At 42.9% G+C, this 27,823-nt stretch overlaps 1 protein-coding gene across 1 annotated transcript in view; it reads right to left on the reverse strand.

The window, feature by feature from the left end:
- The window catches only part of plekhh2 (pleckstrin homology domain containing, family H (with MyTH4 domain) member 2), a 44,983-nt gene that overhangs the window by 5,206 nt on the left and 11,954 nt on the right, over window positions 1-27,823 (reverse strand). Inside the window, 25 exon segments of the mRNA XM_038299505.1 lie at window positions 280-421; window positions 761-858; window positions 959-1,114; window positions 7,294-7,471; window positions 9,894-9,991; window positions 10,497-10,676; window positions 10,768-10,880; window positions 11,175-11,283; window positions 11,388-11,567; window positions 11,655-11,735; window positions 13,477-13,635; window positions 13,735-13,821; window positions 14,629-14,742; window positions 14,900-15,036; window positions 16,229-16,388; window positions 16,465-16,559; window positions 16,633-16,708; window positions 16,794-17,063; window positions 17,066-17,415; window positions 17,418-17,609; window positions 18,866-19,051; window positions 19,132-19,213; window positions 19,293-19,376; window positions 19,473-19,622; window positions 19,706-19,768. Of these exon segments, the coding sequence (XP_038155433.1) occupies window positions 280-421; window positions 761-858; window positions 959-1,114; window positions 7,294-7,471; window positions 9,894-9,991; window positions 10,497-10,676; window positions 10,768-10,880; window positions 11,175-11,283; window positions 11,388-11,567; window positions 11,655-11,735; window positions 13,477-13,635; window positions 13,735-13,821; window positions 14,629-14,742; window positions 14,900-15,036; window positions 16,229-16,388; window positions 16,465-16,559; window positions 16,633-16,708; window positions 16,794-17,063; window positions 17,066-17,415; window positions 17,418-17,609; window positions 18,866-19,051; window positions 19,132-19,213; window positions 19,293-19,376; window positions 19,473-19,622; window positions 19,706-19,768 (3,540 nt within the window).

Below are 27,823 nucleotides of genomic sequence, written 5' to 3' on the forward strand. Positions count from 1 at the left end.
GAGCTGCAGATAAAGGACTATATTCAAGGTTCAAAAGCTGTGGATATTTGCAAGACAAGACTTGATGAGTAAGTCTCTGAAACAAAGGATTAATATATGGAAAAGGCTGTGGGCCTTCTGCACTTTCAAAGAGCCCTGAGAGAAATGCTAGACAGCATGGCATCATAAACTCTTTATTTTAAATAAAATAAAGTGTTAGTTTTAAATATTTTAACAGCCTGTCTCATGCAGAACATGCCTGCTATAAGGACGGCCGTTTTAAGAAGCGGATCAACGGACCTGGGCGAGGAGAGCTGCCATTTCCAGAGCCAGCTCCTTGTTGACAGGAAAGTGTCCGGCTACAATGGCTTCGTTGGTCTGATAAGTTAGCAGCATCCTCTCCCTCTCTGACTCTCCTCTCATCTGGTGAGAGAAGTACAGCCTGGGGAGGGAAAATATAGAGAATGAAACAGATGAAGGGACAAATGTACAAAAAAGATGAAAGGGAATTTTTGACATGTTGAAATTTTAACCACATATTTCAGTTTTAGTTCAAGGTTTTTTTATGTGCATGCAAACAGGATGTTGCTTTATCTTCTACATTTCCGCAATGAACAAATATGCATGTTTTTCACATGAATTTTGTATTAAATGGGGAAAATTTTGAACATCATCATGGTCTCCTTTCATTCCACAACCTCTGTGTTGTGAGGGAATCCGACCATTTACATAAGACCTGAGGAAGAATACATGGCAGAAACAATCCAGCACCATCCTCCACCTGTTCTTGTAGGTAAGGCGGATGGTTCTAGTGTTTTCAGACTTTCCAGAGTGCTGCTCTTTAGAGGCCTGCTCCCATTTGGAGAGAATGTCACAAATCTGCCAAAAAAAATAAATAAATAAATATGGAGACATAGCACAGAGTTATGCAGCATGTAGGGAGGTAGACAAAGACTCGGCATGGGAATGAAAGACGCACCTTTATGCTTCCTGACAAGCAGTGTTCGAGTTCTCGCCCGGTGGGATCGTCGGTGTAAAGGCTGAAGCCGGAAAGTCCGGTTTTTCTCATGCCTGTGTCCTGATTGAGGCGAGTCTGGAACTCGTCTACAGTTGTTGAAGCATCAAAGCTAACCACCTAGACAGACGCAACAGAAGGCAGAGAAATGTCACAACAAAACTTCATTCATCCTGAAAACTTCATTTTTGCTGCATAACCATATTTAAAACCTTTTCTTGTAAAAAGAGTTTTTAGCAAACCTTAAAGGAGACAGAATGCAATGGTTATTTCAAAGCAGTTTTGGGGTTTGTTGCTGTTGATGTAATTTGATCCAATCTTTGAAATATTGCTTCTGTTTATTGAAAAGTGCAGATATTTGGCTCTGAAACACTTTAATGAGGTTTTAACCTTGAAACATCAATCAGATGGAGTGCTAGACTTACACTGGGCTTTTGCCACACCTTGATTCTTGTCCTTCTCACTCATGTTGCAATATTTGCTGGGGTTTTTTCAGGATTCGTGGTGGAAAAGAAGTTAAAATGCAATGCACAGGCATAAATGTGCAGCAGTTACAATCTAAAAACACACAAATTACAAATAGAGCACACCAAAGTGCAAATACAGAATTTGATGCACACTTAATCAGGAGTGTCAATTTTATGTTTAATTTCAAGTCACTTCTGCATCATTAAGATTTTAAAACGGTCGATTGCAGCTGTATAAATAAACTTTTGAGATTGACCGATAAGGGCTTCCAAAGGCCGATGCCAATTTTTTTCAGTCATCTGTCTTGCAGATCCCTGATATGTGGAGGATTTTCCTGCCAAACACCAACAGCCCACATTTTCAATTTGAGAGCTGTATTTCCTCAATTGCACTCAAAAAGAGTAATGATCACATTCAAAACTTCTGCTTTCTCTCAAATATATTATCTTCTCCACCAAATCTTTGTTTCTCCTCTTAGATCTAATGCTTCTTGCACACATATTTTCTACTCTCGTTTACTCCCTTCTTGTCGCTCGCTGACCAGTCCCTGCTAAAATCAGAGATATCCTCACAAACCTGCTGTCTCTTCATGCAGATTCTTTTCGCTCTCTCTCTGACCGGAGTCGGATCATCGACTAGCAACCTTTCCAGCCAATAGAACGACAGCGTCAGAAAGGGTGCGCTTGTTTTAGTTTGCTTCCTTCTCAATATAATTTCTAACAAAATGAGAAATTGAAAACTCAAAAAAATTATTATAATAATAAAACCCCAAAATTCCACAATTCCACTTTTTCTGATGTAGCAGAATTAGCACCTGCACTGACTACCATACTCTACAGAGGCAGTTTCATGTTTATCTCAGGCCTGCAGATTCATTAATTCTTAAATAGGTATCCTACATTTATCCATCCATCCATCCATCCATCTTCCTCCGCTTATCCGGGGTCGGGTCGCGGGGGCAGCAGCTTAAGAAGGGAGGCCCAGACTTCCCTCTCCCCAGCCACTTCTTCCAGCTCTTCAGGAGGAACCCCAAGGCGTTCCCAGGCCAGCCGAGAAACATAGTCTCTCCAGCGTGTCCTGGGTCTTCCCCGGGGCCTCCCCCCGGTGGGACGTGCCCGGAACACCTCACCAGGGAGGCGTCAAGGAGGCATCCTAAACAGATGCCCAAGCACCCTCAACTGGCTCCTCTCGACGTGGAGGAGCAGCGGCTCTACTCCGAGTCCCTCCCGGATGACCGAGCTTCTCACCCTATCTCTAAGGGAGAGCCCAGCCACCCTATGGAGGAAACCCATTTCGGCCGCTTGTATCCGCGATCTCGTTCTTTCGGTCATGACCCAGAGTTCATGACCATAGATGAGGGTAGGAACGTAGATCGACCGGTAAATCGAGAGCTTCACTTTTTGACTCAGCTCTCTCTTCACCACGACGGACCGGTACAGCGCCAGCTTCACGGCAGACGCTGCACCAATCCGCCTGTCGATCTCCCGCTCCCTTCTTCCCTCATTCGTGAACAAGATCCCAAGATACTTAAACTCCTCCACTTGGGGCAGGACACCCCCCCTGACCCGGAGAAGGCATTCTACCCTTTTCCGGCTCAAGACCATGGCCTCGGATTTGGAGGCACTGATCCCCATCCCGGCCGCTTCACACTCGGCTGCGAACCGATCCAGCGAGAGCTGCAGATCACGACCTGATGAAGCCAATAGGACCACATCATCTGCAAAAAGCAGAGATGCAATCCTAAGGCCACCAAAACGGATCCCCTCAACACCTTGGCTGCGCCTAGAAATTCTGTCCATGAAGGTAATGAACAGAATCGGTGACAAAGGGCAGCCCTGGCGGAGTCCAACTCTCACTGGAAACGAGCCCGACTTACTGCCGGCAATGCGGACCAGACTCTGACACCGGTCATACAGGGACCTGACAGCCCGTATCAAAGGGCCCGGCACCTCGTACTCCCGGAGAACCCCCCACAGGGCCCCCCGAGGGACACGGTCGAACGCCTTCTCCAAGTCCACAAAGCACATGTAGACTGGTTGGGTGAACTCCCATGCACCCTCCAGGACCCTGCTGAGGGTGTAGAGCTGGTCCAGTGTTCCACGACCAGGACGGAAACCACACTGCTCTTCCTGAATCCGAGGTTCGACTATCCGCCGGACCCTCCTCTCCAGCAGACCTTGCCGGGGAGGCTTAAGAGTGTGACTCCCCTGTAATTGGAGCACACCCTCCGGTCCCCCTTTTTGAATAGGGGGACCACCACCCCAGTCTGCCAATCCAGGGGGACTGCCCCCGATGTCCATGCAATGTTGAAGAGTCGTGTCAGCCAACACAACCCCACAACATCCAGGACCTTGAGGAACTCCGGGCGGATCTCATCCACCCCCGGGGCCCTGCCACCGAGGAGCTTTTTAACCACCTCGGCGACCTCGCCCACAGAGATTGGAGAGCCCAGTCCAGAGTCCCCAGGCCCAGGTTCCTCAATGGAAGACATGTTGGTGGGATTGAGAAGGTCTTCGAAGTATTCCGCCCACCGACCCACAACGTCCCGAGTTGAGGTCAGCAGCACACCATCCCCACTATAAACAGTGTTGGTGCTGCACCGCTTCCCCCTCCTGATACGCCGGATGGCGGACCAGAATCGCTTCGGAGCCGTGCGGAAGTCTTTCTCCATGGCCTCTCCAAACTCCTCCCACACCCGAGTTTTTGCCTCAGCAACCATCCGAGCCGCATGCCGCTTCGCCCGCCGGTACCCATCAGCTGATTCCGGAGTCCCACAGGCCAAAAAGGCCCGATAGGCCTCCTTCTTCAACCTGACAGCATCCCTCACCGGAGGTGTCCACCAACGGGTTCGAGGGTTGCCGACACGACAGGCACCGACAACCTTGCGGCCGCAGCTCAGATAAGCCGCCTCGACAATGGAGGAACGGAACATGGTCCACTCGGACTCAATGTCCCCCACCTCCCCCAGGATGTGTTCGAAGTTCTGCCGGAGATGGGAGTTAAAGCTCCGCCTCACAGGGGACTCCGCCAGACGTTCCCAGCAGACCCTCACAACACGTTTGGGCCTGCCAGGTCTGACCGGCATCCTCCCCCACCACCGGAGCCAACTCACCACCAGGTAGTGGTCAGTGGAAAGCTCAGCACCTCCCTCACCCGAGTGTCCAAGACATACGGCCGCAAGTCCGATGAAACGATGACAAAGTCGATCATCGAACTGCGGCCTAGGGTGTCCTGGTGCCATGTGCACATATGGACACCCTTATGCTTGAACATGGTGTTCGTTATGGACAATCCATGACGAGCACAGAAGTCCAACAACAGAACACCACTCGAGTTCAGATCAGGGCGGCCATTCCTCCCAACCACGCCCCTCCAGGTCTCACTGTCATTGCCCACGTGAGCGTTGAAGTCTCCCAGCAGAACAAGGGAGTCCCTAGGAGGGGCACCCTCCAGTACCCCCTCTAAGGACTCCAAAAAGGGTGGGTAATCTGAACTGTTGTTCGGCCCGTAAGCACAGACAACAGTCAGAACCCGTCCCCCCACCCGTAGGCGGAGGGAGGCTACCCTCTCGTTCACCGGGATAAACCCCAACGTACAGGCGCCGAGATGGGGGGCAACAAGTATGCCCACTCCTGCCCGGCGCCTCTCACCGAGGGCAACTCCAGAGTGGAAGTATGTCCAGCCCCTCTCAAGGAGACTGGTTCCAGAACCAGAACCATGCGTTGAGGGGAGACCGACTATTTCTAGCCGGAACCTCTCAGCCTCACACACTAGCTCCGGTTCCTTCCCCACCAGCGAGGTGACATTCCACGTCCCAAGAGCCAGCTTCTGCAGCCGAGGATCGGATCGCCAGGGTCCCCTCCCCCGGCTGCCACCCTACACACATTGCACCCGACCCCTATGGCCCCTCTCACGGGTGGTGGGCCCATGTAAGGGGGGACCCATGTTTCCTCTTCGGGCTGAGCCCGGCCGGGCCCCATGGGTAAAAGCCCGGCCACCAGGCAGTATCCTACATTTATCGAGGCTAAAATGGTTCATAAATCAGTTCCATTTTTTCTGAGTTCATTTATTTGATCTGGCACATCGAAGGACATTGTACACAACTGGGTTAGTAGAAAACATTTGAAAAGCATTTTTCCAATATTGCTTCTTATTCCTCCATTTGTATTATAAAAAGCAAACAATGCTAGAATATGTTAAACTGGGCTGCAATTTAAGCAGAAAAGGAACATTTATTGACAGATCCAACAAAACAATGGATTTGAAAGCAAATGAAAGGAGCACCAATGCTCTCTTCTGGATCTCAAGGCATCACTTCTGAATGAACTTATGAATCATCCAGCGATCCGGCTTAATATAGGTTGATACATATACAGGGGAAAAGTAACAAAAAGCTATCCTCGTGAGACCATCCTGATCTTGCGAGCTTTCAAGGTTTCACTCGCAGATCAGTCTGGAGACTCTCCGTTAAAGACAATTTGGAGCCGTACACCAAACGAACATCCAATCAGCGTTGGCTTTGAGGCGGGTTGAGGTATAACGCAACGAGAAGCGCGACAGTTCAGTCTAAAGAACATGGTGGCTTCAGCTGATGAAACTAGCGTTAACGTGGCTATCGAGCAAGTTTTATCGGCTTTACAGAGTATTTGTTCACTGAAAGAAGAGCAAAACACTGCTCTGGATGTTTTTGCTCTTCTCCGAACTGGTTTCGGCAAGAGTAGCCTGGCTTGTGGTTGTGTTTTCGTCGTCGCTCTGTTAGTACGTCATATGCTTCGTTGATCTGATTGGTTTATTTGGCCCCTCTATCACCAACATAGGCCAATCAGCTAACCAGTATTTTAGCCCCTTCCCAAAATTACTTCAATGGAAGGTTTCAAGATGGATATGCGGATCAAATCCATCTGGTGGAGTAAGGTTAACAAAAAGCGCCAATATTAGCCAAAAATATCGGCCTAGGGTAAACATATGTTCTGTGTTAGCCTATGCATTTATGCACTTGCAGACGTGCTGCAAGTGCATTTCTCTTAAAGTCTTTCACTGACAGACAGCTGGCCTCAGGATTGACCCCCAAATACATTATCATTTGGCAAAGATCATGTTCAACTTTGACCTCAAGGTGCCCAAATCATCATTCTTCCACCACTTTGCTTGACAGTTGGCATCAGGAGCTACATTTCCTGATTTTATCTACACACATTAATCAAAGCATAGTGGTGATTTATTTATCATACAGGATCTAGAAGTTTAATAATTCATTCAGCTGGAAGACAAGAACCTTTCCCCTTAAACCTTTATAAAAATCAGCATTATCTTTTCTGTCTTTCTCTTATTTTCTCATTAACAGTTTCTAACATGATAAATGTAGCCATGTGCAGAAATACAAGGAGATCTCAGGCTGGTTTCATTTGTTCTAAACACAGTCTGGCATTATGGTGAATTAGCTCTTTTCTACAGTATATAATTTGAAAGCGACCTTAAACTTTTTGCAGCACTGTTGAGCAGGAACAGCTGGTTATCTAAGTTTGTTGCAGATGTCTTTCTACTTTAGTATTCACATAAACACCAGTGCCCCCATATAGTATTTGGATTTATTTGAATATCAATAGAATATCAATAGAAATAGCAAGAAACCTTCATACTGAATAAACGTTTACTTTCATTTTACCATCACAGTTTGAGTTTTATCCTCATGAATACTCTTACTCCTGAAAGTTGTAGATCTGTGACAAGATGCTAAAGTCATGCCTTAGAGATTCACAGGAAGCAGTGATGTAAATCTTGATGCTTTGTGGTAAAGCCCACAAAATTAAAGAGGGTGTTATTACTCTTACTTGATATGTGTTGTTGAGAAAGTGCACGGGGACACTGAAAGGCAGAGAGTGGTGATACGGATTCCTCAAGAGGATCGACAGAATCTCCATACGGGACGGCCGGGCCTGCCTCTCACCCTTCTGCTGGGTGCGTTCTAAAGAGCGCTGGCAGTAGATGGCATATTTTCCCACCTCGGTCCTGGGAAAAGGAACACAAAAAGGTGAACCCTTCATAATCTATAGCAAGCAGTTAATCCATTGGTTATAAGAGAAACCAAATCTCTCTCCACTGAAACAAATATAATCAAAAGTGAAGACCTGAATAAATGAACTCAATGTGAAAAGTTATTGGTGGGGGCCGGTATGCTGGAGGTTGTCAATGCTATTTAAGCAGGTGGATATGGTCCTTTTTTAATCAATATTTTAAGCGACATCTAGACCCCCTCTTCCTGGGGTTCTGTCCAGACCAGCTAACTGCTGGTCACAGTGAATATTATCGTAATTATATACGCCTGTATATAGCTTAATACATGTGCTCCTTTTCTGCAGAGAGAAACCCTTTGAAGGCGGGGCAGAGTGTTCAAGTTCAGAAAAGATTCCCAAACGGCTGATCTGTCAATAGTCAGAGCGTTTTTTTTCTTCCCAATAAAATGCTGCATCATTGCTGCACCGATGCATAGCTGCAACCAACTAGAGCTGCAGGTGGATCAGAGCAACATCAACCCCCCCTTAATGGAAAAACTATGTTTTTCCATTAAGGGGGGATATGAATGTCTCCTCCAAATATGGAGAAAGAAATAGGAGTGAGCTTAATTAGCAGAGAGGGAAAGAAATAGAAAATATAGAGTTCTGATAACAGAAGGTTTATGTTCCAGTGGATAATGTGAGTCAAAATGCAGTAAACAATAGGCTCCCCAGTTTCACAAATTTTCACAAATTATGATGAATATATACCGTACAAGGAAGAGGAGGACGCCCAGAAGTACATGTCCCCCTGTCTGGACTGGGCTGTGCACATTGAGCACAATGGGAGACTTAATGCTGCGATTTACTGGAAACCGAAACTAACACAGACCGATATTTGCATATTGACTCACATTATCCACTGGAACATAAACCCTCTGTCATCAGAACTCTGAGTTAATGGGCTGATAGTATTTCCTCAATTACAGAGGAGAAACGAAAACAACATAAATTAGGAAATCATTTCAACCATTTGGGTATACAAACTGGGCTTCTGCATCAAGAGGAGAAAAAACAGAAAGACATGCAATAACTTTTAATTTCATATGCTTCAGGAACTTCTGAGAAACTCTCAGAATGTCATTCTGAGAAAGATTTTACCTAAGCACTGGTGAAAAGGGGAGCCAGCGAGTCTGGGCAGGATTCAGCTTAACAGCATCAGCGCTCCAAATGCAGATTGCTCTGATGTGATCTGACAGGACTGACAGAGACTCATGGGTGGGTGTTTTGGGGGAGTGGCGGCCTAGTGGTTAAGGCATAGAGCTTGGAATCCTGAAGTTCTGGGTTCGAGCCCCAGTCCCACAGACCCTTAACCGCACACTGCTCCCCGGGCGCCCCACAATGGCAGCCCACTGCTCCCCAAGGGGATGGGTTAAATGCAGAGGTAAATTTCTCCAATGTGAGATCAATAAAGTTCAATTATTATTGTTATGAAAACCGATTTAACCCTGTTTTGTGATCTTTAAACTGTTTTTGTTGGAGAGGTAATTGTAAAACCTCAATAACAATTGGTCTTAGTCTTTGTGCAACTATTGCATCCTGGAGGAGAAAAGAGTCTAAAAAGAGAATCAAACTGAAAGTATAAAGGAATATGCGTGGACGATTAGTGCGTGTTAAAGCAGAGCGGAACCATTCAAGAACCAAATGTTGCTGTATTGCTCCCGTAAACCATTAAAGGGAAGATAAACTAAACTAAAACAGAAGTTCAACCAGAAAAAGGATTACAATGTATGATAATGTATCATGTGGAACTTGGCTCTAATCTGTAACTTCCAATTTTTACAGAACTAGTCAGGTAAAAAATTTACATTATAATTGGCCTGAATATCATTATATCATTATTCAACAGGTACTCCACTCAACAATAAAGTTAAATTTAGCCGATTCTTTTATAGAGTGGTGATTAAAGCTTTAGAAAGTCTTTAGCTTCACAAATTATGAGTCTAATAACATCTGACTAACAATTACGATTGACTAAAGCTTCCCTAAAGACTAAAAAAAGTCAAACTTATTGAAGATCTAAGGAGAATTTTTAAAATTCTTCTACGACTTTTTTAAAACTACTGCAGATGCCAGGATGGATAGCTATAGATAAGGACATTCAGATGTGTCAACACTGAGGTATGGAGGAAGACCCACCCTGCTCCTCCGCAGATAAAAATAAGGTATAACCAGGAAAAACCCAGGACTCAGGATTAAGCTTAACATAAACAACCAATCACAGCTAGACAGATAAAACTTGGCCTCAGTTTTGGGGTTTTAATGGGAGAATTAAAACACTATTAAAACAGCTTCTGGACTAAAAACAATTGATGATAAGATGTTTGACTTTGAAAGAAATCTTTGAATGAGATGTGGCGTCTTTGATGCCTTCCCACCTGGCGTCTCCGTGTCTCTTCAGGTGAACCTGAAGGAGCCAGAGGAAAGGGTGCTGAGGCAGAAACAATCCGACGCAGAGGGCCAGAAACTGCCAACCCTGTAGGACGACACGCAAACACAGAGAGCTTCACCTCTAACCTGTCACATGAGCAAACTGTAAGAGCTTTAAAACAACAGAAAAAAAAAAATTGTAAATCCGGAACTGACTAAAGGCGTGACCTGACTGGTACATAACGTACACAAAGGAGGACATTGTTATGAATCATCCTGTTTGTGAGCTTTTATTGTTCAGCTTGGTGAAACACAATCATACTCTGGAATGTAACCAACATATAGAGGGTTTCACTGCATTCTGCCCCCTGCTGGTGTCCCCAATAACTAGATTACTAGGAGTTAAAACGGAGGAGAAAGTTTCTAATGCTAAGAAAAAGAGTTACACACCTTGTTTTTTAGTAAAGAAAAAACAAACCTGTCTTATTAGATGAGTTTGACTAAGTAGCATAAATCAGAAAACAACTGAAAGCATTTAATGTTTGCTGACGTTAGCTTCCTGTCACAGATTTAGTGCACTACTGGTGGCATCTAGTGGCGAGAGCACCAACCTGCAGAGGTCCTGCAATGCCTTGCGGCTGCTTCATGCGTGTCTGCTTCATGAGCTGGCAGAAGAACTCGTTCTGAAGCTCCGGATGGGTCAGACACACCTGCAGAGCGCTCTGAGCCAGAGAGACGTGGTAGTCGATGGCGGGGGCGTCGATTGCAACGTTGATGAAAAGCTGGCAGGTCTGAGAACACATGATGGACAAGTTTACATAATAACACATAAACAGCTATTTTTTTTTTTCTGACTGATCTTAATGAGACATTTTTATGAACCTTAAAGAGTTTGACTGCCTCTGTTTGCAGGGCCTGTGAGGGCAGAGTGGTGAGAGGAGAGGAGAGAGCCTCCTTACTGAAACACAAGGTGGGATGCCTCCAGATCGGAGAATCTGAGGAGCAGAGAGGGAATCTGATGAACTGTTTCTGGACTCCTGTCCAAAGAAAAAACAGCCACTGACTGACACTCTGGATTAAAGAGAAATTCACCATAAATGCAAACCTAAGCATCAGATTATTTCTCCCTTTAAATGAATCAAAGCTTTTGGTTGAATTATCAACCAATCTTGGAAAAAAAAAAAAACCAACAGTTTAAGAAAAATCAAAAGCTCATAATAAAGACAATATGCATGTCTGTGAGTGGATATTGTAGCAGTGTCATTTATATTTTTATATTAATTCCTCACTTAGATCTCCATCCAGTTGGAAGAGTTTTCCCACCAGCTGTTCAAACTCTGTGCCGACTTTACCCACCCTGGTACCTGCTGCCACAGACAGATGGTACAGCCAAGAATCCTACAATGCAACACATAGCAACGGCATGAGTGAAACACAAACCCGTCACCTTATTCCTTAAAACCTTGATTATTATTTCATTCTAAGGAGTTACAGACAATAACCTTTTCATGATGGGACTCGATTAGTAAGTAGGTCGGGCTTTGCTGCTGAGGATGGAGGGCGACTGTAAAAGGAGCCGCCTCTAGGCTCTGCCCACATGCTTTCAGTTCACCATCCGACTCTTTTGACCGGTCCACCTCCTCGACCCGGGCCTCCCACAGTTTAATCTGACCCAGAGGGAACTAGAAGCAGAGTCAGGTTTGGGTTTAACCAACAGAAGATAACCTTACATATCCTATTTGTTTATCCCCAGTGATGCAGAAGCAAACCTTGTCCTCTTGGCTCCGGAAGTAGTACAATGTTTTGCCAACTAGAGCACACCAGACCCGCTTTGAATAGCCATGCTTCACCTAGAAACGAAGAACTACAGTTCAAGAGCTGCAGAGACTTCAGACAAAAGCAAAAATGAAATAAAAATATCAGGTAATAACAGAAGTTTGTTTGCATTTTGACATGTGGAACATTTTGTCATATAAACCCACCAACTTTAATGTCTCATTGCAAAAAGTGAAATAATTTTTTCTTAGAGAAAGTGTCTGAAGGTAATTAGAGCAATTTGCAAATAGAATAAGATGTATGCCTAAAAAAATCAACCCTGTTATCTTATTTAAAGATCATCATATCTAATTATCTTATTTTAGGTTCAAATATATTAAATCCATTGTCAAATTAAGGGTGAATACAATGATTTTAAGAAAGATTTACTTGTTTATCATTATTTAATGCACTATACAAAGCAGTACTTAATTGCTAAGCTTAGGTTTTTTTTTTTATAGGGTACAATATTTATTTGAAAGAATCTAAAAAGGTTTTGTGTGCTAAGAGAGTGAATTGTGAATTTAATTTAAAGCAGGGTTTAGGTTTTCAAACAATAACTGCATTTCAACATTTCACAGAGGACCAATCAGATGGTTCCAGCTACTCTGACAGGCCGGGTCAGAGAAAGGGCCTAGAGTGTCTGGAGCTTGAAAGGTTTCCTGCTGAAGTGGGTCATCCTGCCAGCAAGAACACTATTATGGGTGACCTCCACAAATCTGGTCTTTGTGGAAGCTTGACTAGAAGAAAACTATTGTCAAAAGAAAGCTAAAGGAAGCATGTTTGAGGCTGCAAAAGACTCGTTTAGAACAAGGACACTAAACTCAGAGTCGAGACTTAGATTGAGAAGATTAAATCATAGTACAGGCCTTTAAGGTCTACACCTAAATTTAATCAATAATCCATAAAAAGCGTCAAAAGAAGATGTTCTCCATCAAATGTGACTTTGGTTAAGCTAGTATTTTTTTTTAAATGAGTAGACATTTCAGCCTCTAGATGTGGAAAGATTGGAAAAATGCCCTTGCATTGCTTGTTTGTCACAGGTCTGCCTAAAAAGTGGATCAGACAGCTGCAGCTGATCAGGAACGCTGCTGCCCGTGTCCTCACTAAGACTAAGAAAGTAGATCACATCACCCCAGTCCTTACACTGGCTCCCTGTTTCTCAGAGAATAGACTTTAAAATACTTCTGTTAGTCTATAAATCTCTGAATGGCTTAGCACCTAAATACATCACAGACTTGCTATCAGTGTATCAACCCTCCAGACCACTCAGGTCTTCAGGCTCCAGCCTGCTCTGCATACCTAGAACCAGAACTAAACATGGAGAAGCAGCATTTAGTTCCTATGCTCCACTTATCTGGAAAAAACTTCCAGAAAACTGTAAAAGTGTGGAAAGCCTGAGTTCCTTTAAATCAAGACTAAAAACACATTTGTTTAGGATTGCCTTCGACTGTTCTAGTTAAACAGTTCAACTGAAACACCATTAGTTAAATATTTTTATCATCTTTAGTCCAACTGTTTTCAATGTTCTTTTTTGTTTTTGCATTTTTAATTAAATTTTTTTTCCTACTTGCTTTGATTCTGCTTTATTTTCCTGTATTTTAATCATGTAAAGCGCTTTGCATTGTCTTTGTACTGAATTGTGCTATACAAATACATTTGCCTTGCCTTGCCTAAAAGACGTCAACGTTCTATTCCAATGGAATAATGAAATCTTGCACTCAAACCTATTTCTTAAATTTGTGCAGTGCATGAGGTTGATGGTTAATTTTAGACCTTGATGAGCAGTCCCTTCATGGCGGGACGGATATCCGGCTGTGTGAACAGAGGACTTGCAGCTTTCACCCTGAGGACACTCTGGAGGACCCGCAGCCACTCCTCCAGCAGGTTGGGAGAGTCTGCTTTCAGATAACAAACATGCTTCCCTGTCATGATCTACCCATTAGAGGAAAAAACATAAAACCAGATGGAGTCACTGGATTAATAACTGATGGAGATGAGATCTCAAGTTAACAGCTTTAATAAGTTAAATACCTGCAGAACCTGTTTGCCGTCTCCACGGGTGATGCTGCTGCTAGCATTTACTTCAATCTGGCCCTGAGGTTTCCGGATGACGTCACTCTGTTGGAGATACAAGAAACTTGAAAATATTATGTTTTTAAGCGAAGGGAGTCTGCTTCCCACTGATAGAGGACTGGCCTCTTTCTATCAAATGGTATCAGTGTGCAAAGAGTGCAAACAAAAAGCTAAAGGTTTCTGCTTTTTTTAGGTTTTTATTTGATATTACCTATAGTTGTTTCACAATGACATTCAGAGCAGTAAATTCTTGTTTGCCTGTAGTTTATCTATTCAAACTGCTGTTATGCATGCATAGCAACAAATGACAAAGTTTTTCTGTAGGGGTATTTGGCCACTAGCTAGTCAGCATCCTGGCCTGCAATCATAAGACATTTGAACATAATATATCATAAACTGAGGAGGAGGTTCTGGGGATTTTGGAAACTCCAGAGCCAGGAGAGTTTTGAAAAGGACACAAGTTCTTAACCTTTGATTTTTAAACTAAAGCTGACAGATGTGCTTTAAATAAAATCCCTGAACACATTTAGTTACCCAGTTAGTTCATACCTTCCAAATGGTTTTAGGGATTAGGAGATTGAATTTAGACGTACAGCAGCTTTCTTTCAAGATGTTCCTGCTTTTTTAAACAGTTTTACAAAATGAATGCTTAAGGATTATAGTCAAATCTAATTTAGGTGAACAAACGAAATGCTTGAAAACAGATGTTTTTTTGCTTTCCTCTACTTTTCTTTTGATACTCTCTTGTTATCAAAATCTTGAGTAGAGAATAAAACGTCTATAGAAAATAGGACGCCTTGGGTGGATAAAAAAGTAAAAAAAAAACAAAGTCTAACGAGAGATATAACATACTGGTGACTTATAGTAGAGCAGCTCTCCATCTTTGAGGACGAACCAACGTCTCTTCCAGGTTTTCTTCCAGGTTTTCACCATTTTCTGCAGATAGCCTGATTTCTCCATCGGCTCCTGAAAGACGACACATTTCAGTTTAAACAAATTAATGCTGAAAAAAATAAATCAATAAATTTTAAAATAAAAAAAAAGGAATTCAGTGCTTTTTTGGTCAGTAACCACTGAGGACGGCACAATAACTGTTAGCTAGATGCTGAAACAAGGAGCTCACACTCTTGCCGTTGTCGCTGGCTGAGCTGCAGGTCTTGGGCAGCTTCTGTTCAGGCTCAGAACACTCTGTATCAGTGGAATAGGCATCGGGAGGGATGGCATAGTCACTCTCCGATGTCATGGAGGCCACAGAGACGGCTGCAGGACATCAGAGGAATTACATGTGGAGGAGGAATGAACAAAGGGATGAAAGGAAAAATAGGACATTTACTTTTATTGCTTGAAATAAATGGATGGATGGATGGATGGATGGATGGATGGATGGATGGATGGATGGATGGATGGATGGATGGATGATGGATGGATGGATGAATGGATATAAGATGGATGTCAGAATTCTGCTAATAGTGCACATGGGTAAGCTCCTCCTCCACTCCTGCTTTGCTTTTTATGCTTCTGTAGATTCTTTCTTTCCCACCTGTGCACCTGTTTCTGTGCGCTGGTGTCACCTTTTGTCACTTTAAGGGAGGAACCGACCTGAGAAGGTATTCCTAGTTCCTAGCAGCTTAGTAACGTTTACGAAGCATCTAGAGTTAAACTCTTTAAGAGTTAAAAACTAGATCAATGAAGTCATCATCAGCTTTTTCAGCTGTGCATTTCTTTTGTGACTCACAGTGCTACTTTACCTCACACTCCCCTTCTATCACATAAACAATAACTTTGGCAAACTTCACAAAAATGTCTCTGAGATTCACCCTTCTCTGCCCTCCTCCAGTTAAAAACTGCTGCCAAGTCTTTGTCAAATTTAGTTTCCATCATCATTTAAGAGCATTGTGTGTAGCTTGATTATGACACTAATAGCGCTGGAGCAATGACTGGAGCTCTGTTTTCTTTGCACTTGGGAAAAAAAATGGCTGTGAATGTTATATTTTGGTGACTGGCGATCTTTCCATGGTGTCTCCCGCCTCTTGCCCGTAGACAGCTGGAGATAGACACCAGCACCCCTTGCTACCCCACTTGGGATAAGCGTGATGGAAAATGGATGGATGGATGGTATATTTTAATTTTATTTCATTTGATCCATTCAAATGATGGACATTGCTTTGATTTATGGGACGGTGGGATACAAGTGAAAAAAGCAAAACTGTACTGCACAGATCTGCACATTTGGTCATCTGAATCTGTAAGCATAGAACATCAAATGCTTGTGCAGAGTATTTTACATGTATGTATTAGATAAAACTGCTTTGACTTCATAGATGGATTTCAATAAATTTTCAAATAATTTTCAATACATTTTTAAATAAATTCCAAATTTTTATGGCATTTGGAGCTCTTAACAGGAAGTGGTGGACTGAAGGTTAAACTCCTGCCTGAAGTCTAAACGTACCTCTTTTCAGGGAACGCGGGCTTCCTGGGCTGCTGTCCTTCCTGGAGCCTGAGGAAGTGTGGGAGCTGCAGATGGAGCCGTCCTCCTCGCCTGAGCTGGATGACTCCTCAGAGCTAGAAGACTCATCTGAGAACGGACTGCTGCTCAGCAGAGTAGCTTTCTGCAGAAGAACCCTGTAGGTTACAGTGGGCTCTGCTTAGACATCCCATCACAGCAGCAAACTTGCAGCAACTCACCCCCTTCAGCGTTGTGTAAACTGGGGTGGTCATGTTTTTATGGATGAGAGACGTGTACATCACAAAGGCCGGATAGGAAGCCTGGAGGGAGAGGTCTGAATAGATAACACCACAGTTAGTCAGATGAACAGCAGAGAACGGAGCAGGTTTCATTCCCAGGTTTCTAACCTCTGCTGGGATGACCCGAACAGGACGTGTCCGACAGTCTGATCCCTGATTTAGCAACAGCATAGATACGACTCTCCTGTAAAGGACATAAGTAGCTTTGAGAGACCAAAAATATGACCTGGATCACTTAAAGGAAAAATCAATCAGTTTATTTTTCGTACCCAGGAGGGGAGTCTGTGTAATGGAGGGGTGGGGGGCTTGCAGGGCCCTGAGCTGTCGCAGTCGGTCCTCTCAGACCTGGACTCAGATGAAGCTGAGCCGGGAGGCGTAATCCTTTCAGTCTCCATGTCATCCTCCAGCTGCGGGTCCAAGTCATTCTCCTGTGACTGGAGGGGGCGGAGCATGCTGAGTGCGTTGCGTGTTTGGCTATGTGCCGCCTCACTGCCGACAGGCGGTTGGCTCAGATGTTTCTTCACTACAGAGACGCTCAGCAGCCCGCCCCAGCAGGAGTCCTCAGGCGAGGCTGTTTAGGGGAAGCTGGGTTGTCCATTGGTGCGTTGGGGCGTTTTGGTGTGGGGGCCGGTGTGAGGATGGGGCTTGGTGTTGTCGGCTCACTGGAGGACGATGAGGAGTCAAGTCTCTGAGACTGAAATCGTTTGTTGAGCTCCTCGGAGGTGCAGTCCTCCAGCTTAGTCGTGCTCCTTCCCACCTCCTCACCCACTGCTTCTGACATTTCCACCAGGCCAAACACGGGGCGCTCAGCGCGCTGCATGTCATCATCAAACAAAGAGCTGCTGTCATCTGAAGCCGTTAGGTAGTTCTCGCTGCAGGGCCGGCTGAACCCCCCTTGGCCTCACACACTCCTTCACCCTCTGAAGCTGCGCTGGAGGACAGACATGAGCCTCCATGGGAAACATTTTCAGGGCTTCTCTTTGGAGCATTGCTTTCCTCCCGTGGTGAAAGAACAAGCCCACTTTGGTTGGTTCTGTCCACGTCACCATCTGTGTCCACAGAGGCTGTGTGTTTAATGCTCCTCTCTGCCAAAACAAAAAGAAATACAACACTGGAATACGACGCAAGAACAGAAAAATAGCACTTTTCCTGAAAAAATTGTCTTAGTGACTTTGCAGAAAACATGAAACCAGGGCAGATTCTGTCCCCAGCAGCACAAACCTGGATATTATTCTGCATGTTTATAAAACAATCTGCATACAGAGGCCTGTACCACGAAGCAGGATTACTGAGTTAGTCAAACATCTCAGGTTTAACCCTGACTCTCGGGTACCAGAAAGCTGGATTCATTCTTAGCAAGGCTAGTTACCATGGCAACATACTCTGAATGGCAAACTTCTGAATCCTAGAAAAGCGAATAATAAAAGATGGATTTTATTTCATCGCAGGTGAATCAATACCTGGATTTATTTCTGCGAAAATGTTTAAAGTTTTGCCAAATAAAACTAAAAAACTGACATCAGAGCCAGCTATACTTGATATTTTTTTTGTTGCCCTGTTTAGGGAATCTTAGTTAGGACAAGAAGGATGGAAATTCCTTGGCCAGAAAAGGTTTTGTAGGTTGTAAATGGAAAGGTTTATTTTTTGGGTTGGTCTATAAAACCTTTATTAAAATCATCTATTACTAGTTAGCATTTCTACAGTGAAGGGAGGGGCAGGGTTCCATTGATTAGTTGTTTCCAACCACCTCAATCTCCTATCAGCTCCTATCAACCACCTCAGGAATAAACATGTCGCCCTTTAAAACAGATCTCCTACCAAATATTACATATTCTTTGTTAATAGATTAACCATAACCTGACAACAAAAATACACTAATTGACTTTTCAGATTAATATAATAACATTAAAAATGGAAAAACATAGATTTCATGCTCTTTTCAGAACTAGGATTTCTGTTTAGAGACGAGACAAAATGTCTCTGCAAGTCATTAATAAGTATGTCATGCAATTATAGATATATAACAACTATTGTATGTTTGTTTAAATGTTTAAAATGTTGCTTGTAGTATAACAGAAGTGCAATGTGCAGGAAAAGTTCGAGCACTTCTGAGCACATCACAGAGATTGGCAGGTTGGGTAAACAATAAATTAGATGATCAAAAGGAACTTGAAGATTGTCCACTACCTTTAATGAAGCAAGTAAGTTAGGAAAATCTAGTCTTTCATCCAGTAATTTGCAGTTTTTTACTTTCAAATTAAGTTGCTAATTGATAAAAAACTGATGTGGGATATCCTCCTTAAACCATCATTTAAGAGTTTGCCACCCTGCAAAGCCTTACCAGGCGGCTCTGTTAACGTGTCCGTCTCTTCCTGTGGGCTGAGGGTCCGAGATGGTGCCGGCCCAGTGAGGACCTGAGGGTTTTTACCCCTCACCTGAAAGGAACCGAACGTCAGGCTGCTGAGACGCTGCGCCTCCCCGGTCTTGCACAGGACCCCTCTGTCACTGAGGCTCCTTTGTTCAAAGGCTGCGAGGAGAAACACACATCAGTGGAGTGGAAAATCTAACAGGGGACATGCAGCAGCAGTAATAATCAGAGCATCTCACCCTGCACTTGTTTCTGCAGCTCCAAGATCTGAGCTTCCTGCAGCTTGTTGGTTTCTCTTAAAGCTGCATTCTCCCCTTCAAACTAAAAGAAGACAACATTGGAGTAGCTTTTAATCATCTAATAAAGAATCCCTCCTTTATCTTTTCCATTTGCTGTTTACCTCTGATAACCTGAGCATCACCCACTCCTTGATCTTTGCTGCCTTCTCCTCCACCGCCTTGACATCTTGGAGTCTATTCTGTTTCTGTTGAAAGGAAATCAAAGCAGGTCTCTGAGGTTTAATAAAATAATTTTCCTAACACTGCCTTTCTCTTTTAGATAAACACAGGCAAAGATGTACCTGCTCCTCCAGCTGCTGCTCCAGCTGTGAAATCACCTCCTCCTTGTCCTGAAGCGAGGCACGCAGTTCCTTGCACTGCTGAAACAAACGCATTTCAGAGTCTCCAACGTGTCCTCCTGGTGCCTTCAGCTTCTCCTCCATCCACCTCACCTGGGAATGTTGCATACAACCGCATGACAAGACAGAAGTTTTCTCCACGCTGCTGCCAGGAGGAAGTTTGTTTTTATTCCTACCTGCTGGTTTGCAGCAAACGCTCGCTTCTCTGCATCAATCACCTGCGTCTCCAGCTGCTGAATCTAAAAATAAAAATGTATTTCTTTATTTTAAAGTTATTTTACAATTTTTTCCTGTGTGATGCCTTAATACCAATACATCAGCCAGCTGATATTTTTGGGCAGATACACTCCTGATCAAAATCTTAAGACCAGTCAAAAAATTGCAAGAATTTGCATTTTGCACTATTGGATCGAAAGAAGGTTCTAAGTATAGCTTCACAATGTTAAAAGAAGAAATCAGAATAAGACAAAAACTTTTGAGGGGGCAGTTAATTGAAAACTGCATTTACACTCAAACATGATTTTTTTCAGCTGATCAAAAGTTTAAGACCAAAGCTCAAAAACCTAGCCTGACGTAGTCCTACTCCTACTAGTCAGAATATGAGTCTGATACTGCTCCATAGAGCTGTGATTATGGGGCGTGTTTCAAATGAACCAGAAAAAAAAAATGCCTCTGCACTCAATTGGATAGACCTACAACCAATAAGAGCAACGGGGTGCGTGACGTATGTTAAGCCAGGCACAGTTGTTGTCAACAAAAAATCAAAGTGTGCAGTTGCACGGCTAGAATAAGAAGATGAGCGTGAACGATTTTTGCCGGTGTTGCAAAAAAATTTATTTGCTGTCGATATCTTCTAGAACAGACCTAATAGAAGAATCTAAACACCTCAACTCTCCAGCGGCAGCCATTGTTGGCATCCCAAGCGCGCTTTGGTGACGTGGTTGATTACGTTACTGTTGATCATCTGTCCATCATCGTATAAAGCCCGCCCTGACAATTTGATTGTCCCGCCAGATATTGGGCGAGCATACTCGCGCTACTGTTGGGCAATGTCAGACCGAACTTCCCGACCTCAAACGTTGTGGGTGGGACTAAGTTTGGAATGGCACCCAGGCTACAAAAAAACCCCAAAACAGAAATCAAAGTGTCAAAAAAAGGACTCGGTAATGAGAAGCTCCACCATTCTTGTTGATGACTTCAAACAATCGTTTAGGCATGCTTGATGCCAGTTTTTCCAGGAGGCTAGTGGGAACGTTGCTCCAAGTGTTGAAGATGGCTTCACGAAGGGCATCCACTGTCTGGAACTGATGTCCATTTTTGTAAACTTCCCTTGCCATCCGCCCCCAAATGTTCTCAATTGGGTTTAGATCCGGGGAACACGCAGGATGATCCAAAAGAGAGATGTTATTCTCTTGGAAGAACTCCTTTGTCAGGCGAGCATTGTGAACTGCAGCATTGTCCTGTTGAAAAACCCAATCATTACCACACAGACGAGGGCCTTCAGTCATGAGGGATGCCCGCTGCAACATCTCCACATAGCCAGCTGCTGTTTGTTGCCCCTGCACAACCTGAAGCTCCATTGTTCCATTGAAGGAAAACGCACCCCAAATCATGATGGCACCCCCACCACTGTGCCGTGTAGAAAACATCTCAGGTGGGATCTCCTTGTCATGGAGTAACGTTGGAAGCCATCAGGACCATCAAGGTTAATTTTTTTCTCATCAGAGAAGACAACTTTCTTCCACCTTTCAATGTCCCATGTTTGGTGCACCCTTGCAAAGTCCAAACGGGCAATTTTGTGGCGTTGAAGAAGACGTGGCCTTTGAAGACGTTTTTTGTTTCTGAAGCCGCAGATGCTGTCTGATGGTTATTGGGCTGCAGTCAGCACCAGTAATGGTCTTAATTTGGGTAGAGGATCGTCCTTTGTCTTGGCGGACAGCCAATTGGATCCTGCGGCTCAGAGCTGGTGAAATTTCTTTGGGCCTACCACTTGACTTTATTGTTCCATAACCCTCAGGATCATTTAAAAAATGCAAAATGACTGTCTTACTGCGTCCAACCTCAGCAGCGATTGCACGTTGTGAGATGCCTTGCTTATGCAGCTCAACAATCCTACCACGTTTAAAGTCAGTGAGCTTTTTTTTGCTTTTGCCATCAGGAGGTCTTGACAATGTAAAGACTTGACAGAAAATGACATGGAATCCAGATTTTTGCACAGGTTAATGCTTGACACGTCCGAATGGCCAAATTATGTAACTTTTGACTTCCATGCCTCTGTGTGCGGCATCCGTCTGGATGGAACTTCTGCACCTTGCAAAAAGAAAAATATGTAACTACAAGGACAGAACATGCAGAAAAACCTGATGAGTGAGCAACAGCTCCAACTGGTGAGGGTTCGAGAATTTAAACATTTACAGACATGTTGTGATTAAGCGCAAAAATACCGTTGCTATCCACAGACTGCGGAAAAACTAGTGCGAATAGTCTAGTAGTAATACTCTAGTTCTTGGCGGCATGAAGAGGCTTAAAAAAGTTGCAAGCTGTGTTTTCCACCTCCTTGTGTAACGTGGTATTATAAGCTTGCTGTTTGTGTTGTACATCACCCTCTGAAGCCAGGCAGAATGGGGTAAAAGCAGCATATTGTTAAAAATCTGCAGACGCTGTGACAGGCAGCTAATTTTTGGATAATCAGATTTTATGCGTTTCAATCATAACCCAACCTTAACTATAATTTTGACTCTCCAACCCCTTAAAGATTTTAGAAAAATACCTGATTGATTATATTTCTATATCTGGTTAGCTCAGCTGGTCAGAGTGTTGCTAATAACACCAAGGTCAAGGGTTTAATCCCCTACTGGCTAGTATCTAACACAAGTGTCTGGTTATTGCACTTGTTATCTATAATAGAATAGTGACCTGTCCTGGTTGTACTCCACCATAGACTGCTGGAGATATGCAACATCCCCACCATGACCCTGATGGATAAGTGGGAGAAAATGGATGGATGGATGGATTAGTTTGCTGGATTATTTTCATTACTACCTCATTTTATTCTGTAAAACGCACTTAAGTGGAATAAAAAGAAAATCTGGATGTTAAATCTGGATGAACAGCTGCTTGAAGGCCAAAAGGCTGTATCTGCTTCGAATCACAGCCAGTCTGAGCAGCAGTGTGTTACATTATGGTGATTGGGTGCTAAGGTCACAGGTGAGGCGCTGGGAGGCCGTTAGACCCGTGGTAGCACCTAAAGGTCACAGCTCCCACACACAGACTCTTTCCCCATCATAAAGTAAATGGGAGTGAAGGATGGTTTGGGCGTTAGGGAGGGAGTCATGACTTTATGAGCAGCATTCCTCTGACATTCCTCGGTTCAAAGTGGCGGAAGCAGCAGTCTTCTCAGTGTCTTCTGAGGCACCTCTCCAAAACCTTAAGAGCTTAATGAGGGCCTAAGAAATGCAGGAATGTTGAGGGAATTTTTCTTGGTTAGGAGATACTCCCACATGTCCAAATATATATGTAGAGTTCAGAAAGCATTTTTAGGGAGTAAACTGCACGAAGCATGTTAACGGATTGTGTATAATTTACAACAGAGGTGTGCAGGGTCCCTGCCCAGGGCAAGAGCTACTGTCCCTCAGATTTTGGATGAATCCTTTCTGCAGCAGACCTGTATCAGGTGGCTGGATTCCCTGGAGTCATTCAGCTCTGCAGTCGCCTGCTAGCAAGATATTTATTTGATTCAGGTGTGTTGGAGCTCGGTGCACCTAAAAGTTGCTGTACTGGGCTTAGATACCCCCTGATTTAAAGCAATGCCTCCTCTTCCATCAAACTCTGCCCTCCACACCATTCTTCACATCTACTAGGTTGACTTACTAGGATTGGACCAACTAGACGAACCAAACAGCAGGCATTCAGTTCAACAAGAGGTTTTCACAGAACCTTGATTAAACTCTAAATGAAAAATTATTTCAGAAAAAAACCACAACACGAAAGTCCGAATCATATCCAAACCAAACCTCCAGATTACAATAGGTAACAGACCGGCTAACCACATTTTTTTAACTGTTCCCCGTCGTGTAATGTTACAACCATTAACATGAACGAATCCTACCGACATTTTAGGTAACAGGCCACTATAAAGTCCTCTCAGTTCACCGTTCATGTCCTGTCCGTCTTTCCATCAGCTATGAACATGTTCCTGCAGTTTAAAAGGATAGAGAATAACACTGCCTCTGGCATACGGCATAGATTTGTAGCATCTACAGCTGATGGTTGCCTTATATTTTATAAAATCAGCTATTGATCCACACAGCTCCTCCAAAGCTTTCCTTGTCTGGTCTGTCAGTAAAGATGGACAATTATATCTTGGTAGGTTTTGCTCCGTTTTAATTCTAGATAATTCACTGAATAAACAGTTGTAAGCTCCTCTAAATTACACACCACTCTGCTGGACTATCACATGTTACATGATACGTTTAAGGTTTGAAAGTAAAAAGTATGGTAATATATAGAAAAAAACTTATTTAAAAGGCTGGATAGCTGAATAGATGGCTCCTGATTTAAATTAAAAGGTATTTAGATTTGAATACCATACAATCTGTGGAAGTCCCCCTTCTGAAGTCAGTCTCCAGTGGTTTAGTTTTTCTTGAAGAAACACATGTTTAGCAGCTGGGCTTTTTCAGCCGAACTGGACCAAGAAAATAGATCATTTTATCAAAGCATTGTCAGTAGGTGCGTGAAACGAATGGCTGAGGCCAAGGAGCACAGCTGCCAGGCTGGAATTACAAAGTAATAACGTTCCAAGGTGGATTATGATCAGACTAAATTTCATTTGCACTTTAGGGCGTCTGGCTGTATTAAAAACCAGAAGAGCATCCATGCACTTATCCCTTTTAGTCTGTCTTTTAGTCACTGAATTTAAACAATGACTGTTTCAGATAACGACTCTGTTTGCAAACTACCTGTGACCTAAAAGAGATGTTTCCTCATTTCATCAACTTATCTGACATAAAAAGCAGCAAAATATCTGCTTCAAGGTTATGCAGTGGAAACAGTGAGGATGTGTGGCAGGGAGTGTCTGCCTCCGGCCTAAGTCTGCAGAGCCAAAGGAAAGCTGGAGCATGGCCATCCCATTCTCCTCTGCCTGCACACACCTTTAGGCCAAAAACAGCTGAACCCCTTCCCAACCCTTTCCACCCAGCTACTATGAATATGAAGTACCCTGCTGCTCATAACAGGAAGATCATAAGGTCATGGAAAAATAGAAAGTGTATCTCGCTCTGACTGTTTTTAGAAAATCTTTACAATTTACAGTACAGTTACTATTTTTACTTCATAAGAGAAGGTGGTTCAGTGCTGTTTATATGCACAAAATATCCCCTAGAAGAGTGTTTTTGTTATTCTTGTAACATTTATTAACATTGTGGCCATAAAGGAACAATAGAGAATACAAATATCCACAAGATGGAAAGTGGAATGCAATTACCTCAGAGAGAATGTCCAACACCCCATTTCCAGGGACCACAGCATCAGTTTTGGATCTCACCCTGGGTCAAAAAATCTGAATAAAATGATTGTTCATTCTCATGGCTCTGGAAGACTTGAAGACATATTGAGGAGCTAATTTATCCGATTGAGTGTTTTACGCATCTAAAACCTGCCCAATACCGTCACCTAAGGACTGGACTTGCAAACCTTTGCCTTAGATAGGTAATTGATGATGCATATAAACCTTTGAAGGGTTACCAACCGGACCGGAACTCCAACAGAGAAGGTTTAACACAGCAAAAACAGATCCAAAGATTAACTAAATATTTATAAAATAGGTGTATTTATCCTTGAGTTAAGCAAATAAATAAGATGATCTGCCAGTGAAATTAGTACTTTTCATTGTCTCCGTTCTATCTCTTCTTTCTTTCATCTTTTCTCTTTTTTTTTCTTTTTTCTCCCCTTTCTTCTTCTGTTTTTCTGCTCTATTTACATTGCAGTGTCCATATAAACTGTAAAACTCCTTGCATAATTATAATAAAGCAATTTATATGCATGAAACAAGTGGAGCAATATGGCAATTGCCATACTGCTACACTTGTGAAAGTAAAATCTGTTGGGCTCTTTTTGGCATCAAGACAATTATTCTTATTCCCACATTGCCAGACAGGACACTGTAAAAAAAAAAAAAAAAAAAAAGAAATTAGTACTTTTTCCCTAGATAGACAACCCAGGATATTTGGATATTATGCATTTAAAAATTAGATGAGGTTTTCTTATTGTAAATGTATATCTGTATTGACTTAGAACAGACAGACCCAGAATTTAGGCAAGACAGACAGTGTAGTAACTTAAAAAGCATTTACTCAAAAACAAACGGCTGTGGATCTATGGTATCAACAGATAGAGCGTCTAAGGCAGGAACTTTTGGTTTGACAGTTCAGTCCGTGCCCAGAGAACGAGGATGATTCTAGTCGGTCGGATGACAAGAAGCAGCGGATGCTGCCAGAAAGTTCCAGACTCTGAAGCCTAGAAGGCTGCAGAACTGGCAGGAGGTCAGATCCAAGCAGACTAAGGAAGGCATCATAATCCAGTTCGAAGTCAAAAGGCAGATTCAGGTTCAGTCCACAAGAAGAATCCGGCAGATGTCCGAAGACACGTCAGTCAAACAGATCAGACAGAGGCAGGCAAGCTTAAAGGTCTAAATACAAAATGGGTCAGGATCAGGCGATCAGAACGCAATCAGTTTAACTAGAAAAACTCTCATCAAAAGGCTCAAGAATAATCTGGCACTCATGGCTGGGACCAAGGAGTTTAAATAGAAGCAGTAACAGGTGGATCAGATGAGCAGTGATGAGAAACAGGGCAGAGCTAGCCAGGTGAATGAAATTAGCAATCGAGCCAGTCATCAGCCAACAAAATCATGACAAAAATCACCTTATTGCATTAGAAAATTATCTAACGAGCTCAAATCAAAGAAAAATTTATTATTTTCATGAACAAATTGTCTTATTTTTTTATTTTTTACAGAATGCTTATTAATCCCAGATCATTTCAGGAACCACAAAACACAAAGAGTCTGAATCAAATCCAAACCAGACCTCCAGACGAAACAACACTAACTGCTCTCGGGTTTCTGGCTTGGATTTGTGTTGAGGCTGCATTCGCTATTAATGCAATTATTCTGAAGGGGAATGTAAATTGATTTTCTGCTGTTAAATCACCTCTAAATGGTATTAAGAGTTGTAGTTCTGTGTTTTTAATCTTAATTTGTAGCTTATTTATTCATTTTATCCGCTGTTGTAACACTAAAAGTTATCTCTGTGAGATGAATAATAGAATTCCCTCTATCTACTGTACAGCCTTTCTAAATAGTTTACAGTTCACCATTATGAATAAAGAAATATTAGTGACCAGAAGGAAACACAGGGGACATCCCAGCTTATTTACATTTAGGGAAATAGTTAACATTAAGGCCTTGGTTTAAAGGCTTGCAGGAAAAAGTATTTTTAAACAGATCATGAAGTACGACTTCAGTTTCATCTGACTGAATCACAAGACGTCTGGGTGATTTCATCTGAAAAGATTAGAACACAACAGGGATGTTTGGAAATAATTCATGGCACCATGTTTAGGAGAAAAATAAAAATAGGGTAGGTGGTGCAGTGGTTAGCGCGCATGACCCATGTACCTTAGTCCTCAATGCAGCAGACCCAGGTTTGAATCCGACCTGTGGTCCTTTGCCACATGTCTCTCCACCTCTCTCATACCCCCTTACCTGTCAGCCCACTGTCAAAAAAACGAGCCACTAGTGCTGTGAAAACTAAAAAAAAAAAAAAAAAAAAATTGTAAAAACTCAAATAATAATAATTTAAAAAAACATGGTATCGTCAAAAAACACCTCATAACGTTTGTGAAGTAGTGTGGTTGAGGGCTGATCATCAGGGCCTACCACGATAAAACCTGGTAAATATAAGGAAGTAAATTTTTTTAAGTATATTTTCTCTAAATTTAAGAATGTAGGACAAATTCCTAATAAAATAAGATGGTGTATGGTTTATGAAAATATTCCATTATCATATTTCAAGTGTATAATATCTAATCATCTATTTTAAGAGCAGAAATACTAATTTATTTGGCAGATCATGTCTTTTATCTGCTCTAATTAAGGAGCATATACGCTTATTTTAAGAACATTTTTACTTTATGTTATTTTTTATAGTGCAAAACCACTGGTTTTGTGGCTAACTTAAAATACTGTTTTTTATTCATCTGCTCTGTGGAAAAATGTGCTATGTCATACAGAAGTA

This window comes from Cyprinodon tularosa, unplaced genomic scaffold (assembly GCF_016077235.1).
Source record: "Cyprinodon tularosa strain WSP-4 unplaced genomic scaffold, ASM1607723v1 ctg43, whole genome shotgun sequence".
NCBI lineage: Eukaryota > Metazoa > Chordata > Actinopteri > Cyprinodontiformes > Cyprinodontidae > Cyprinodon > Cyprinodon tularosa.